Raw genomic sequence first — 15,128 nt, forward strand, 5'->3', positions numbered from 1 at the left:
TAATAAGGATGACACCAGAGTTTTCATAAGAGCTTCATTATAGTTGTATTTTGTGCAAATTGGTATAGAATTCCTAGGGGATCGTAGGAAGTGCTTTCCTTTTCTGACTTAGGCTACTCCTGTCCTTTAATCTACTACCCTTAGGAATGGAGAAATTCCTGAAGATGAGGGACTAAGAGGAGGAGTATTTAGGGTTTTAAAAGTAAGTAACTCCCGAAGCCCCTGGATGGCTCAGTTGGGTAAGCACCAGACTCTTGATTTTGATCTCAGGGTCATGACCTCACGCTCCATGCTGGGAGTAGAGCCTGCATAAGATTCTCTCCCCTCCTCTTTCTGCATCTTCCTTCATAAATAAATAAATTAATTAATTAAATAAATGTAAATAATTTCTAAAACTCAGTAATAAAAAGGCAAATAAGCCAATTAAAAGGTTGGTAAAGCAGGGTGCCTGGTGACTCTTGGTTTTGGCTCAGGTCATGATCTCAGGGTCCTGAGATGATCCCATATCCGGGTCCTTGGATGGTCCCACATCCAGTTTCCTGAGGAGTCTGCTTGTAATTCTCTCTCCTCTGTCCCTCCCCCGTGTGTATGCACACACTCACTCACTCTCAAATAAATAATTGTTTAAAAAGGCAGAATGTCTGAATATTTTCCAAGTATTTTCCAAAGAACACACAAATGGCCAATACATTGCACATGAAAAGATAATTGATGTCATTAGCCATCACAGAAATCAAAATCATGACGTATATAACTTTACATGCACTAAGGTGATTTTTTAAAAAAAAAGATTTCATTCATTGATTTAGTTTTTAGTTATTTATTAATTAGAGCATGAGAGAACACAAGCAGGGGGAGCCGGGAGAGGGAAAAGCAGGCTCCCTGCTGAGCAGGAACCTGATGTGGGGCTCCATCCCAGGACCCTGAGGTGTAGGACCTGAGCCTGAGGCAGACACTTATCCCACACCTTTTTAAAGAAACTAACAAATGTTAGTTAGAGAAATTAGAATCTTCCTGTATTGCTGGTCGGAATGTAAAAATAGTGCATGCCTTGTGAAAAAGAGTTTGGCAGTTCCTTCTTCAAAAAGTTATTGTGATGACCCTGCAGTTTCACTTCTACATATATACCAAGAGACCTGAACGCGTACTTGCATAAATTTACGTTCATAGCAGTATTATTCATAATAGCCAAAAAGTGAAAATTCAGTTCAAATATCCATTAGCTGGTAAATGTATAAATAAAATGTGGTATATCCATGTAGAATGTGAAGTATATTGTTAGGTGCTACACTCTGGGTGAACATGGAGACATGCTAAGGGAAAGAAGCCAGTTATAAAAGACAACATATTACAGGCATACTTGGAGATATTGAGGGTTTGGTTTCAGACTACTGCAATAAAGTGAACATTGCAATAAAGCGAGTCATGAAATTTTTGGTTTGCCAGTGCCTATAAAAGTTACCTTTACAATATACTGTAGTCTTTTAAGTATGCAATAGCATCATGTCTAAAAAAATTTACATACCTTCATTAAAAATACTTTATTGCTTAAAAATGCTAACCATATCTGAGTTTTCAGTGAGTTTTCATCAGAGTTTTGCTGATGGAAGGTCTTTCCTCTGTGTTCATGGGTGCTGACTGATCAGGGTGGTGGTTACTGAAGGTTAGGGCAGGTGTGCCAGCAATGAAGTTTTTCTGCATCGATTGACTTTCTTTTAGGAGCTGTTTCTGTGTAGTACGGGATGCTGTTGGCATTTTACACAGGGTAGAAATCCTTTGAAAGTTGGGAGCCGGGCTTCTTAAGTCCTGCCGCTGCTTTATTAACCAAGTCTAAGTAAATTCATCTCAAGAAAACACTTTCTTTGCTCTATTCATAAAAAGCAACCTAACTTCTTGTTTTTTAGTTTTATCATGAGGTCAGCTTCAGGCCCACTTAATTTTGTTATTTGGCTTGGTTGGTAGGGCATCTGCCTTCAGCTCAGGTCATGATTTTAGGGTCCTGGGATCAAGTCCCACATCGGGCTCCTTGCTCAGTGGAGAGCCTGCTTCTCTCTGTCTACTATTCCCCCTGCTTATGCTCGCTCTTCCTGCCTAATAAATAAATATTACAAAAAAAATACTTTATTTGAGAGCAAGAGAGCATGCATGTGAGCTCGAGAGCGTTCACACAGTTGGGGAGGGGCAGAGGGAGAGAGAGCAGCAGACTTAATGCTTAGCAGGGAGCCTCATGTGGGGCTTGATCGCACCTGAGCCAAAGCAGATGCTTAACCAGCTGAGCCACCCAGATGCCCCACCATACAACACTATTACAGCACCACTGACTGTGTTCCCTGTGCTGTAGCGTTCATCCATGTGACTTAACCCATTCCAAAATTGGAAGCCCATACCTCCCACTCCCCTTCACTCTTTTGCCCATCCATCAACATCCCTTTCCTCTGACAACCACCAGTTTGTTCTCCGTATTTATGGGTCTGTTTCTGCTTTTTTGTTCATTTGTTTTTTGGATTGCATGTATCGGTGAAACCATGTTATTTGTCTTTGTCTTACTTCACTTAGGACAATACCCTCTGTGTCCATTCATGTTGTTGCAGATGATAAGATCTCATTCTTTTTTATGGCTGAGTAATATTCCATTGTAAGGATTTAGGGGTGTATGTACATTTGTACACATATATCTTCTTTATCCATCTGTAGATGGACATTTAGTTGCTTCTCTGTCTTGGCTGTTATAATAATGTAATAAACAGGGGTGCATGTGTCTTTTCAAATTAGTGTTTTCATTTTCTTTAAGTAAATGCTCAGTAGTGGAATAACTCAATCATGGTATTTCAGTTTTTAATGTTTTGAGGAATCTCCATACTGTTTTCCACAGTGGCTGCACCAGTTTACCTTCCCACCAAAGGTGCATTAGGGTTCCTTTCTCTCCACATGCTTACCAACACTTGTTATTTCTTGTTCTTATTTTGTTTGTTTGTTTGTTTTTGATACTAGCCATTCTGACAGGTGATGTATCTTATTTTGGTTTTAATTAGGTCCACTTTTTAAAGTATATTTATTTAAGTAATATCTATATCCCACATGGGTCTTGAACTTATGACCCCGAGATCAAGAGCCTCATGCTGTACTGACTGAGCCAGTCAGGTGCCGCAGGTTAGGTCCACTTCTAATTCTAGTTCTTTTGCTGTTTCTATCACATCTGCAGTTAACTTCCTCCACTGAAGTCTTGAAGCCCTCAGAGTCATCCAGGAGGGTTGGAATCATCATCTTCACAAACTCCTATTAATGCTGATATATTGACCTCCTTCCATCAGTCATGTTCTTAATGGCATCTAGAATTATGATTCCTTTCCAGAAGTTTTTCAGTTTATTTTACCTAGATCTGTCAGAGGAATGACTATGTATGGCAGCTGTAGCCTTACAAAATTAATTCCTCCCTTACTCTCTTCCTTCCTCAGTAATTTCTACACCCAGTGTGGGGCTTGAACTCGTGACCCCAAGATCAGGAGTGGCATGTTCTGCTGACTGAGCCAGCCAAGCACTTCCCAAGTGTATTTTTTTTTTTTTGAAGATTTTTATTTATTTATTTGACAGAGAGATCACAAGTAGATAGAGAGGCAGGCAGAGAGAGGGAGGGAAGCAGGCTCCCTGCTGAGCAGAGAGCCCAATGTGGGACTTGATCCCAGGATCCTGAGATCATGACCTGAGCCAAATGCAGCAGCTTAAACCACTGAGCCACCCAGGCACCCTCAGGTGTATTTTTTAAATAACAACATTTTAAAGTCAGAATTACTCCTTGATCTTCGGGATGCAGAATGGATGTTGTGTTAGCAGGCATGTGAAAATATTACTCTTGTCCATTTCCATCAGAGCTCTTGGGTGACCAGGTGCATTTTCATTGAGAAGTAATATTTTGAAAGGAAAAAAAAATTTTTTTTCCTGAGCATTATGTCTCAACAGTGGGCTTAAAAAAAAATACTCGGTAAACTGGTGTGCCTGGGTGGCTTCGTTGGTTAAGCCGACTGACTCTTGGTTTTATCTCTGGTTGTGATCTCATGGTTATGGGATTGAGCCCCATGTTGGGCTCCTCACTTGGGAGGGAGTCTGCTTGGGATTCCCTCTCTCCCTTTCCCCCTTCCCCCCCCCAAAATAAATAGATTTTTTAAAAATACTTAGTAAACCATGTTGTAAACAGATGCACTGTCATCCAGGCTTTGTTCCCTTAAACAGCACAGGTAGAGTAGATTTAGTCTTACTTGTTTTTTCCTTTTTTAAAGATTGTGTTTATAAATAATTGCTACATCCAGTGTGGGGCTTGAACTCAGAACCCTGAGATCAAGAGTTGCATACTCTACAGATTGAGCCAGCCAGACACCTGGATTTAGCATAATTCTTAAGGGCCTAGGGTTTTCAGAATGGTCAGTGAGCATTGGCTTCAACTTAAATTCACCAACTGCATTAGCTCCTACCTAACAAGAGAGTCAGCCTGTCCTTTGAAAAAAAAAATTTTTTTAAAGATTTTATTTATTTATTTGACAGAGATCACATGTAGGCAGAGAGGCAGGCAGAGAGAAGGCAGGGGGGAGCAGGCTCCCTGCTGAGCAGAGAGCCAGATGCGGGGCCCAATCCCTGAACCCTGGGATCACGACCTGAGCTGAAGTCAGAGGCTTTAACCCACTGAACCATCAGGCACCCCTGTCCTTTGAAATTTTGAAGCCAGTCGTTGGCTTTTCTTCCGTTCTGAAAGTCTTAGATAAGGCTGTTTCTATTACAGTGAGAATCTGTTAGTGTAACCACCTTCATTAATGATGTTAACTAGATTTTCTGAATAACTTGTTGCAGCTTCTACATCAGCACTTGCTGCTTTCACTTGTTAGGGAGATGACTTCTTCCCTTGAACCTCAGGAATCAACCTCTGCTGTCCTGACCTTTTCTCCTGCAGCTTCCTCACTTCTCTTAGCCTTCATATAATAAAGTTAGGGCCTTGCTCTGGATTAGGTTTTGTCTTAAAAGAATGTTGTGGCTGGTGTGATCTTCTGTCCAGACCACTGAAACTTTCTCCCTGTTAATGATAGGGCTGTTTGCTTCTATTCCTGTGTTAACTGGTGAAGTACTTTTCATTTCCTTTAAGAACTTATACTTTGTATTCATAACTTGGAGGATTGTTGGCCTAAGAGGCCTAGCTTTTGGCTTGTCTCAGCTTTCAGCACACCTTCCTTACTATAAGCTTAATCATTGCTAGCTTTTGATGTATAAGATCTGTGAAACTTCCTTTCACTTGACTTAGGGGCCATTTTAGTGTTACTAATTGAGCTAATTTCACTATTGTAGAGTCTCAGAATAGGGAGGCCCGAGGGAAAAGAGGGAGAGGACAGTGGAGGGTGGGGAGACATGACATGGCACTGAATGTCAGGCAGGTCAGTGGAACAGTCAGAACACAACATTTATATTACTGAAATTTGACACAGAAACATGAAATGAACAAATGGTATTGGAAATAAGATGCCAATAGGCTTCCTTCACATAGGGTTGCCACAGATGTTCAGTTTGTAAAAAATACAATTCTGTGAAGCATAATAAAACAACGAATGCCTGTATATGGTTCTTTTTATATGGAATGTCCAGAATGGACATAAATCCATAGAGATGAAAGTAGGTGGGTACCTAGGATTGAGGAAATTGGGGATAGATGGGGAGTGACTGCTAATGGATATGGAGTATTTCTTTTTCAAGTGATGAAAATATTCTAAAATTGGTTGTGGTAATGGTTGCACAACTTTGTGAATATACTGAAACTATCACTACATTTTAAATGGGTGAATTGTATATGTGAATTGCAGATCAGTAAAGCTGTTATTTACTAAAACTGGACAACTGCTGCTTCTGTAGTTGTACCATAGTCTTTTTTGCCTTGTTTTTGGCTTTCCTTTTTTTTTTTTTTAAAGATTTATTTATTTATTTGACAGAGATCCCAAATAGGCAGGCAGAGAGAGAGGAGGAAGCAGGCTCCCCGCTGAGCAGAGAGCTGGATGTGTGGGGCTCAATTCCAGGACCCTGAGATCATGACCGGAGCCGAAGGCAGAGGCTTTAACCCACTGAGTCACCCAGGCGCCCTGTTTTTGGCTTTCTAAATGAAGAGAATACTGAATTTAATCTGGGATGGAGTATTATTGAGTGCTTTAAATATATTTCTCCTCTTTCCCCCATATTGTAAAAATATTGTTGGAATGTTGAAAACTTTGGGGGTGCCTGGGTAGCTCAGTTGATAAGTGTCTGCCTTTGGCTCAGGTCATGATCCCAGGGTCCTGGGATCGAGCCCCACCTTGGGCTCCCTCCTCTGCATCAGGTGGGGTGGGGGTGGCCTGCTTCTTCCTCTCCCTCTGCCCACCATTTCCCCTGCTTGTGCTTGCTGTCAAACAAAAAAAAAATCTCTCAAAAAAAAAAAGAAATGTTGAAAAAAAATTTTTTTTAAAGATTTTATTTATTTGTCAGAGAGAGAGAGAGCACAGGCAGATGGAGTGGCAGGCAGAGGCAGAGGGAGAAGCAGGCTCCTTGCAGAGCAAGGAGCCTGATATGGGACTTGATCCCAGGACGCTGGGATCATGACCTGAGCCGAAGGCAGCCGTTTAACCAACTGAGCCACCCAGGCATCCCCAGAAATGTTGAAAAATTTTAAAGCACAGAAAAGTGAAGGAAATGTAAATTATCTGGAATAGTACCCAGAGACATACTGTTAAATTTTTGGTGGTATTAGATACTTGTGTATAGTTTTTTCATATATAATGTTGCAGAGTCTTACAGTTTAAAAGGATTAATGGTGTGCTAGGTTACTTTTTAAATTGCTTTGTTAGAGCCAGTTTAGAAAAGTTCACTGGTTCACTTCTGAGGAATGTTTAATTTGTTAGTTTTTGAAAATGCAAACTAGTATGGAAGTGAGCTTGAAATTACCTTCCGACTTCACTGCCCCTGAATTTAGACTTTCTTTTCATGACTATTAAAAAAAAAAAAGGAACGCTTTCAGGCTTCCACAAATGAATTAATGGTCTTACTACTGTACTTCCTAATACTTCTTTTATTTTTTTTTTTAAGATTTTATTTGTTTATTTGACAGACCGTGAGAGAGGAAACACAAGCCAGGGGGAGGGAGAGAGAAGCAGGCTTCCTGGTGGGCAGGGAGCTTAGGGCCGATCTCCATTCCAGGACCTTGGGATCATGGCCTGAACTGTAGGCAGACGCTTAATGACTGAGCCATCCAGGTGCCTGCAATATGTCTTTCCTTAATGTTCCAGGACTACATTAAAAAATCTGTCTGCTTTATTGGGGCGCCTGGGTGGCTCAGTCAAATAAGCGTCTGCCTTCGGCTCAGGTCATGGTCCCAGGGTCCTGGGATCCAGTCCCATGTCAGGGTCCCTGCTCAACAGAGAGCCTGCTTCTCCCTCTCACTCTGCTGCTCTGCCTGCCTGCGCGCACGCTCGCGCTCTCTCTCTCTGTCAAATAAATAAATAAAATCTTGAAAGAAAAATCCACCTTATTAAAGTATTTGTATATGATCTCTTTTACATGTATAGTTGACTCTTTTTTTTTTTTAAGATTTTTTAAAAAATTTATTTGTCAGAGAGAGAGAGAGAGAGTGAGAGAGCAAGCACAGGCAGACAGAGTGGCAGGCAGAGGCAGAGGGAGAAGCAGGCTCCCTGCCGAGCAAGGAGCCCGATGTGGGACTCGATCCCAGGACGCTGGGATCATGACCTGAGCCGAAGGCAGCCGCTTAACCAACTGAGCCACCCAGGAGTCCCTGTATAGTTGACTCTTGATGAACAACATGGGTTTGAACTGTGTGGGTCCACTTAAATATAGATTTTTTTTTTTTTTTTCAGTGAATACCGTGAATATTTTTTCTCTTAGGATTTTCTTTCTAACAATTTCTTTCTCCTAGTTTGCTTTATTGTGGAATACAGTATATAATACAAATACAGATGACATTAAAAAATAGGTGTTAATTATCAGCAAGACTTCTGGTCAACAGTAGATCATTAGTAAAGTTTTGGCAGGGGGAGTCAAAAGGTATGCTTGGATTTCTGACTGACTCCTTGGTGGGTCTGCTCCCTCTGTTTTTCTGTGTTGTTCAAGTTTTAGGCTGTACAATTCAGTGGGTTTTTGGTTTTGTTTTTAAAATTCAGTGTTTGATAAATCTGTTCAGTTGTAGAACCACTGCAGTAGAGCAGTTCTGTTATTCCTTACATTTTCTTTGCACACACGCTCCCCTCACTTCACCTCCATACCTTGGTAATCACTTATTTGCTGTCTTTATAGTTTTCCGTTTTCTATAACTTAAAGTGAATCAGTCTTTTTGGCCTGACTTTTTTCAGTTAGCATGATTTTGCAACTCTCAGCCATGTTACTTGAATCCTTGGTTCATTTTTTGTTCTTGAGTTGTATTCCATTGTATACATGGACTTTTGGGTTGTCATCTTAACTATTTTGAATAAAGCTTCTGTGAACATTTGTGTAAAAAGTCTTTGTGAAGATGTATTTTCATTTCTTTTGAATAATGCCTATAGTGGAATTGCTGAGTCTTAGGGTGTTCTAACAGTATAGGAACTACCAAACTATTTGCCAAAGACCTTACCATTTTAATGTTTCTCTTAGTTTCCTGATATTCCCGAAAGGATGATGTTTTTTAAACATATTTCCTTGGGATTACACATAATTTAACTATTCAGCAGTGTATCATAAAGTTACCATCTGCATCATACCTTAAGGTATTGCTTATGTTTAGAGTGTTAAGTATGCTAAGGGTGCTTATTAAAATGCAGATCCTTGGGTCTTAGTACTAAAGATTCTGAATCAGTAAAGTTGGAGAGCCATATGGTAATACAGCACTTAGTTTTTTCTAAAAGCATAGTTTTCATTAATAGGTTAGTGTTCATTGAGCTGTTTTTGGTTCTTCCTCTGCATTCACATGCATTGTTTTTATTTTTTTTTTAAGTTTTCTAAAAAAGATTTATTTTATTAGAGAAAGAGATCGTGCACACATACACAGCGGATGGTGCAGAGGGAGAGACCTCCATCTCGCGATTCTGAGATCATGACTTGAGCTGAAATCAGGAGTCAGATGCTTAACTGACTGAGCCACCGAGTGCCCCTTGTTTTCAGTGGGCCCCATGCCCAGTGTGGGGCTTGAACTCATGGCCCTGAAATCAAGACCTGAGCTGAGATCAAGAGTCAGATGCCCTTTTTTTTTTGTTTGGTTTGGTTTGGTTTGGTTTAAGATTCTATTTATTTATTTGACAGCTAGAGAGGGAACACAAGCAGGGGCAGTGGGAGAGGGAGAAGCAGGCTTCCCGCAAGCTGAAAGTGAGATGTGGGGCTTGATCCCAGGACAGTGGAATCATGACCTGAGCCTAAGGCAGACGCCTAATGACGGAGCCGCTCACTTTCATTGTGTTACCTATTTTTTCCTTTACTTGGGGATCGGCTAAGATTTATCTGCTCCCCTTTCTTTGGTTGCCACCTAGTGGTAACAGATAGGAACCATCAGAAGTTTTGCTGATGAACTGAATTCGTAGGAGGTGGACAGTGCCGTTCTAAAGAAGGAGGGGTGGAAACCAAAGATAAGTTTGGTTTGTGTTTGTGACTAACCAGATGCTCAAATGTGTATGCTTCCTATATGAATGCTTTTTACTCCCATGACTTGGAAATACAGTTTATTTGTATTTACTTGGGAAATTATTTGTAAGAAAATAATTTTCTTACAAATTATTATAACTTTGTAACAGGGCCTGTAACTTTTTTTTTTTTTTAAGATTCATTTATTTTAGAGAGAGAGTGATTTGGGCAGAGGTGAGGGGCAGAAGGAGAGGAATGAGAAACACAAGCAGACTCCCTACTGAGCGTTCGGCTTAGTCTTACCACCCTGAGGTCACAACCTGAACTGAAAGCAAGAGTCAGACACTCAAATAACTGCGCCACCCAGGTGCCCCTAGAGCCTGTAACATTTTAATCTTTGTCTAAACTGCCAACTCAATTATTTGTACTAGGAAATGGGCAGGTGTCTTCCTAGTTCTCTTATTTTTAAAAAGTTTTTTTTTTTTTTAAGATTTTGTTTATTGTCAGAGAGAGAGCAAGCACAAGCAGGCAGAGTGGCAGGCAGAGGCAGAGAGAGAAGCAGGCTTCCTGCCGAGCAAGGGGCCTGATGTGGGACTCGATCCCAGGATCATGGGACCATGATATGAGCCGAAGGCAGCGGCTTAACCATCTGAGCCACCCAGGTGTCCCTAAAGATTTTTTTTTATGTGTTCGACAGAGCAAGAGAGCACAAGCAGGGGGAGCAATAGAAGGAGAGGGAGAAGCAGGCTCCCCACCAAGCAGGGAGTCCTATGCAAGGCTTAATCCCAGGACCTTGGGATCATGACCTGAACCGGAGGCAGATGCTTAACCATGTGAGCCCACCAGGTGCCCCCCCTAATGCACCTTATTTAATGAGATAAATCTTTCCAAACCATACTGTGAATTACAGTTTTGAAGTATATGAAGTTTTGATTCCATACATATTTTATTATCGATTCTCTTGTTCTAGGCTTTTTGTTTTCTTTGACATGTTTTTTTAGTTTTTTACTCGTGTTTTAAAAGATTTCGTTTATTTGTTTGAGAGAAGGGGCAGGGGAAAAGAGGAGAGCCCCCAGTGCGGGACTCTATCACAGGATCATAACCTGAGTCAAAGGCAGGTGCCTAACTGAGTCACCTAGGCACCCCTACTCATATTAGTTTCAATGATTGTATTTTTGTTAAGATTCTTGACTTTTTATGCTAGCTTGACAGGGAAAAAAAGATGTATTGTGAAGGAATATTGTATAACAAAACTTACTCGTGTAAGATCTGATTTTACTTTTACCTTATAGAAATGGTGGAATCAATGAAGAAAGTAGCAGGGATGGATGTGGAGTTGACAGTTGAAGAAAGAAACCTCCTATCTGTTGCATATAAAAATGTGATTGGAGCTAGAAGAGCTTCCTGGAGAATAATCAGCAGCATTGAACAGAAAGAAGAAAACAAGGGAGGAGAAGACAAACTAAAAATGATTCGGGAATATCGGCAAATGGTAAGATTATCATATCCTGGGCATCTTTAAAGAAAGATGCTTTCTTGGCATCTGGTTTGGGATATTTTATTTTAAAGTTTTATTTATTTAATCTCTGCACCCAGTGTGGGGTTTGAACTCATGACCCCTAGATAGGAGTCACATGCTCTTTCTGACTAAGCCAGCCAAGTGCTCCAGGTTTTGGACATCTTTTTAAAGATTTATTTATTTATTTATTTATTTGAGAGTCAGAGTGCATGAGTCGGGTGAGGGGCAGAGAGGAAGGGAGAGGCTGGCTCACCACTGAGCAGGGACTGTGACATGGGACTCCATCCCAGGATCCTGGGATCATGACCTGAGCTGAAGGCAGATGCTTAACTGACTGAACCACCCAGCCACCCCGGTTTTGGACATTTTGGATCACAGCCTAATGCACATGTGTTGTGTACCTGTGTAATGACATTTTTCTATTTTAATGAATTTTCATTTCAACTTATCTGGATTATGGTAGGCCATACAATATTTCAGGAAAGAGGTGTGAAGAATTTTTCTCTGGAAGCTGTAGAGGGTGTTTAGTTTTCAACACCACACAAGTAGAGAACTATTTTCTTTTTAAGATTTTATTTATTTATTTGACAAAGATCATAAGTAGGCAGAGACAGGCGGGGAGGGGGGAGCAGTCTCCCTGCTGAGCAGAAACTCCATTTATTAATTATCTCTACCTCTTTTAGACACTGTTTTGAGTGGAGAGATATTTATTAGTACATGTAATTGTGCATGGTAGGGTATTTATTTAAATGACCCTGTAAAGACTAGATTATTGTTCTGCTTTATAGATGGGAAAACTAAAGTTCTGAGTGATTAACATACCTGGGGTCGCATAGAAGGATATCAATGTGTCCGTTAACCTCAGATATGTTGGAACAAGAATATGGATTGTAAGTAGAAAAGTTTGGTGTCTTCAGCAGGAATGGGATTTGGACTAAGTAGGAAAGGAAGCAGGAAGTAAAGAGAGGGACTGATAAATTGGGGCAAGATGAAAGATTCAAGTGGCTGGGTGTCTTAATGTGTCCCTAAGTAGGAATAACAGGAATAAAGGAAGTAAAAAGGAAGTTACAGTCCAGTGGTGAAATAATTTAAGACTTCTTGGATACAGCAACGCAGTTAGGGATATTGACAAAAAAGGTCATGTAGTTGAGGTCAAGGAACTCTGTTGAAAGGAACATGGGTGTGATACCTTGGTGTGATACTAGGAATTGGTGAGGTAGGCTGTGAATATGGATGAAAGGCATATAGAGATCCACTGATGACAGAGGCTTAGAAATTCGAATGTAGAGGATGAGCTTCCACGGGGGAGCCATTTGGAATAATAGCAGCCAGTCATAGTGGGGAGCTAGGAGAATTCAGAAGATGTCTTAGTCCTACAGTAATTGCCACTTGAAAAGCCACAGGGAGGTAGTTTATTCAGGAAAGAGCTAGTTTAACCTAGCACCAGAATGAGATTAGGAGAAGAGAGAGTGGGGGAATTCTTTACAATGGAAAGAAAGTTCCAGAGGGCGTAAGAAGAACTTGGAAAGGTTCAGCAGTGTTACTGTGTATTAATGGAAAATAGAGAACAAGATGTGTATGTGTCTTGGGTGGTGGTATGCGTTTTAAGTGTGATAAATTTTAGGTAAGTAGCAATATTTACTTGTAGTATACAGATTTTGGTGCCATAACTGCTGTGGATCTCAGCCACTAAAGTGAATGCCTATTGAACATAGTAGTGGTTAGGAATGTGAACATTGGAGGCAAACTGCCTGGGTTTGAATTTTTATTCCATCCCTTAAAAAATGTGACCTTAGGCTCTATAGCCTGTCTGGGTTCAAATCCTAGCTCTCCCTCTTGAAGGTCTTTAAATTGGTGATTTTTGGCCAAATACCATAATCTTTGTTTCCCCATGTACATGATAGTTTCTACCTTATATGCTAATTAATAGAAGTGTGCAGCTCTCAGTAAGTAGTAATTAGTGTTACTTTCAGGTCTGTAGCTGAATCATGAGGTTGTTGGTATGGGTTTTGTTTTGTTTTTAGGGTTTTAATTTTAAGTAGTAATCTCTACACTCAGCGTGAGGTCAAGAGTCAACATGCTCCACCAGCTGAGCCAGCCAGGCGCCCCGTATGGTGGTGGTGGTTGGTTGGTTGGTTGTTTTAAAGCACTAAACTAACCGCATGCAGAAGGAGGATAATTTCTATAGCCTGGAGACAACTATTCTCTGCTTTTTAAAATCAAGAGTGGGGAAGAAGGTTTGATAAAGAAATGTATTATGTTTACTATGACTCTCTTCCTAAAAACTAGAGGGAGAATATGTCATAGTTTATGCAGTTTCTTAGATTTAAACAATTTTTGACTTTTTTTTCAGGTTGAGACTGAGCTAAAGTTAATCTGTTGTGACATTCTGGATGTACTGGACAAACACCTCATTCCAGCAGCTAACACTGGCGAGTCCAAGGTTTTCTATTATAAAATGTAGGTTCTATACTAGAAGGGAAAATGTCAGATTAAATGTTGGCCCCCTTAGAATTACTACTTCTTCTGTGTTAGGTGTTCAGCTTTTATTTAAGAATAGTTGTTTAATGTTAGGAGGATAGTTACATGGGAGGGATGATTTTTAAAACTTAATTTTTGAGTGCTCATTTGCATATTCACTGCTAATGAACAATTATTGTTGCACTTAAGATGGTTAGACTGTTTAGTGTAAGAGTACTAGGTTTTATCTATTTGCTTTTTTTTTTTTTTTTTTCCGTCAGAGAGGGAGGGAGTAGCAGAGAGAGCAGCAGGCAGAGCAGGCTCCTTGTTGAGCACGTTCCGAAGAGGGACTCAATCCCAGGACCCTGGGATCATGACCCAAGCTGAAGGCAGCCACTTAACCAACTGAGCCACCTAGGTGTCCCTGTTTATATTTGTTTTTTGTGTAGAGTTACCCGCCAGCTGTAGCAATGTATTACAGAGTTCAGTTTTACCATTTTATGTCGAAGTTTTATTTCAAAATTAAGAAACTGCCATGCCATTTTTTTTTGGAACCACTTTTTTGTGTTTAATTTTAGCCAGCGAAAAACATACTGATTTTTGAGGTTTTGCAGTTAATTTCGCTAGGTTTTTGCTTATATTTGGTATTCTGAACTCTGAGGAGGAAAACTGAATAGTCAGTCTTTGCTGAAAGAGACTTTGTGAAATTATTGAAGTATCCATGTTAATTATTAAATATATTTCTGTCACATTTCACATTACAGACTACAAAATTTTAAGTTTACTTTCATTTAAAAAGTATTTTTCCTAATTCTGTTTGTTTTATTTTGTTTTGTTTTAGGAAAGGGGACTACCACAGGTATCTGGCTGAATTTGCCACAGGAAATGACAGGAAGGAGGCTGCGGAGAACAGCCTAGTGGCTTATAAAGCTGCTAGTGATATTGCAATGACAGAACTTCCACCAACGCATCCAATTCGCTTAGGTCTTGCTCTCAACTTTTCCGTATTCTACTATGAAATTCTTAATTCCCCCGACCGTGCCTGCAGGTAAGTCATGGAAGAGAAACAAAAGCTCTCACTGTGAAAGTGAAAAAAGTTACAAAAGAGAATTGTCTTGTTTCCTGGGATTGCCTTTGCAGCGTTGGCCATGTAACAGAGAATTCTTTTAGCTCTTAATGAAACTGCTTTGGATGATTTTAAGACCAACCCTATCTCAGTTCACTAGGATAGCAGTTTTGGATTATGTTGACGGGGAAAACTTTTGTTGGTAGGTTGCATTTTAAACTTGTTTGTGTGAGAGTGGAATTACAATAGATTTTTTTTTTTAATATTAGCTTTTAGTCTTTGTAGGCATGTTCACATAGTTAGGCTCTTAGTGTACGTATTTTTATGTTTTCTATTTTAATATGAGCAGTTCTCCATCTTTGTATGTTGATTCCCCCATTTATATTTTAGGTTATTCCCAATTTTTTGATATAGATAGAAAATTTAAAGGATAGCTTTATGTACATAGCTTTTTACTTGAAAAAAAATTATTGTAAACTC

General features: G+C 40.0%; 1 protein-coding gene across 1 annotated transcript in view; it reads left to right on the top strand.

Annotated features, from left to right (window-relative positions):
• The window catches only part of LOC116863111 (14-3-3 protein epsilon), a 47,470-nt gene extending 32,817 nt beyond the window's left edge, over nt 1-14,653 (top strand). The window contains exons 2-4 of the mRNA XM_032850615.1: nt 10,896-11,095; nt 13,476-13,582; nt 14,424-14,653. Of these exons, the coding sequence (XP_032706506.1) occupies nt 10,896-11,095; nt 13,476-13,582; nt 14,424-14,634 (518 nt within the window). The 3' untranslated portion in view covers nt 14,635-14,653. The remainder of the gene's footprint in view (nt 1-10,895; nt 11,096-13,475; nt 13,583-14,423) is intronic.
• Nucleotides 14,654-15,128: the final 475 nt, after the last annotated feature.

The sequence above is a fragment of the Lontra canadensis genome, unplaced genomic scaffold (genome assembly GCF_010015895.1).
Source record: "Lontra canadensis isolate GAN:19392208 unplaced genomic scaffold, GSC_riverotter_1.0 scaffold546, whole genome shotgun sequence".
NCBI classification, from domain to species: Eukaryota; Metazoa; Chordata; class Mammalia; order Carnivora; family Mustelidae; genus Lontra; species Lontra canadensis.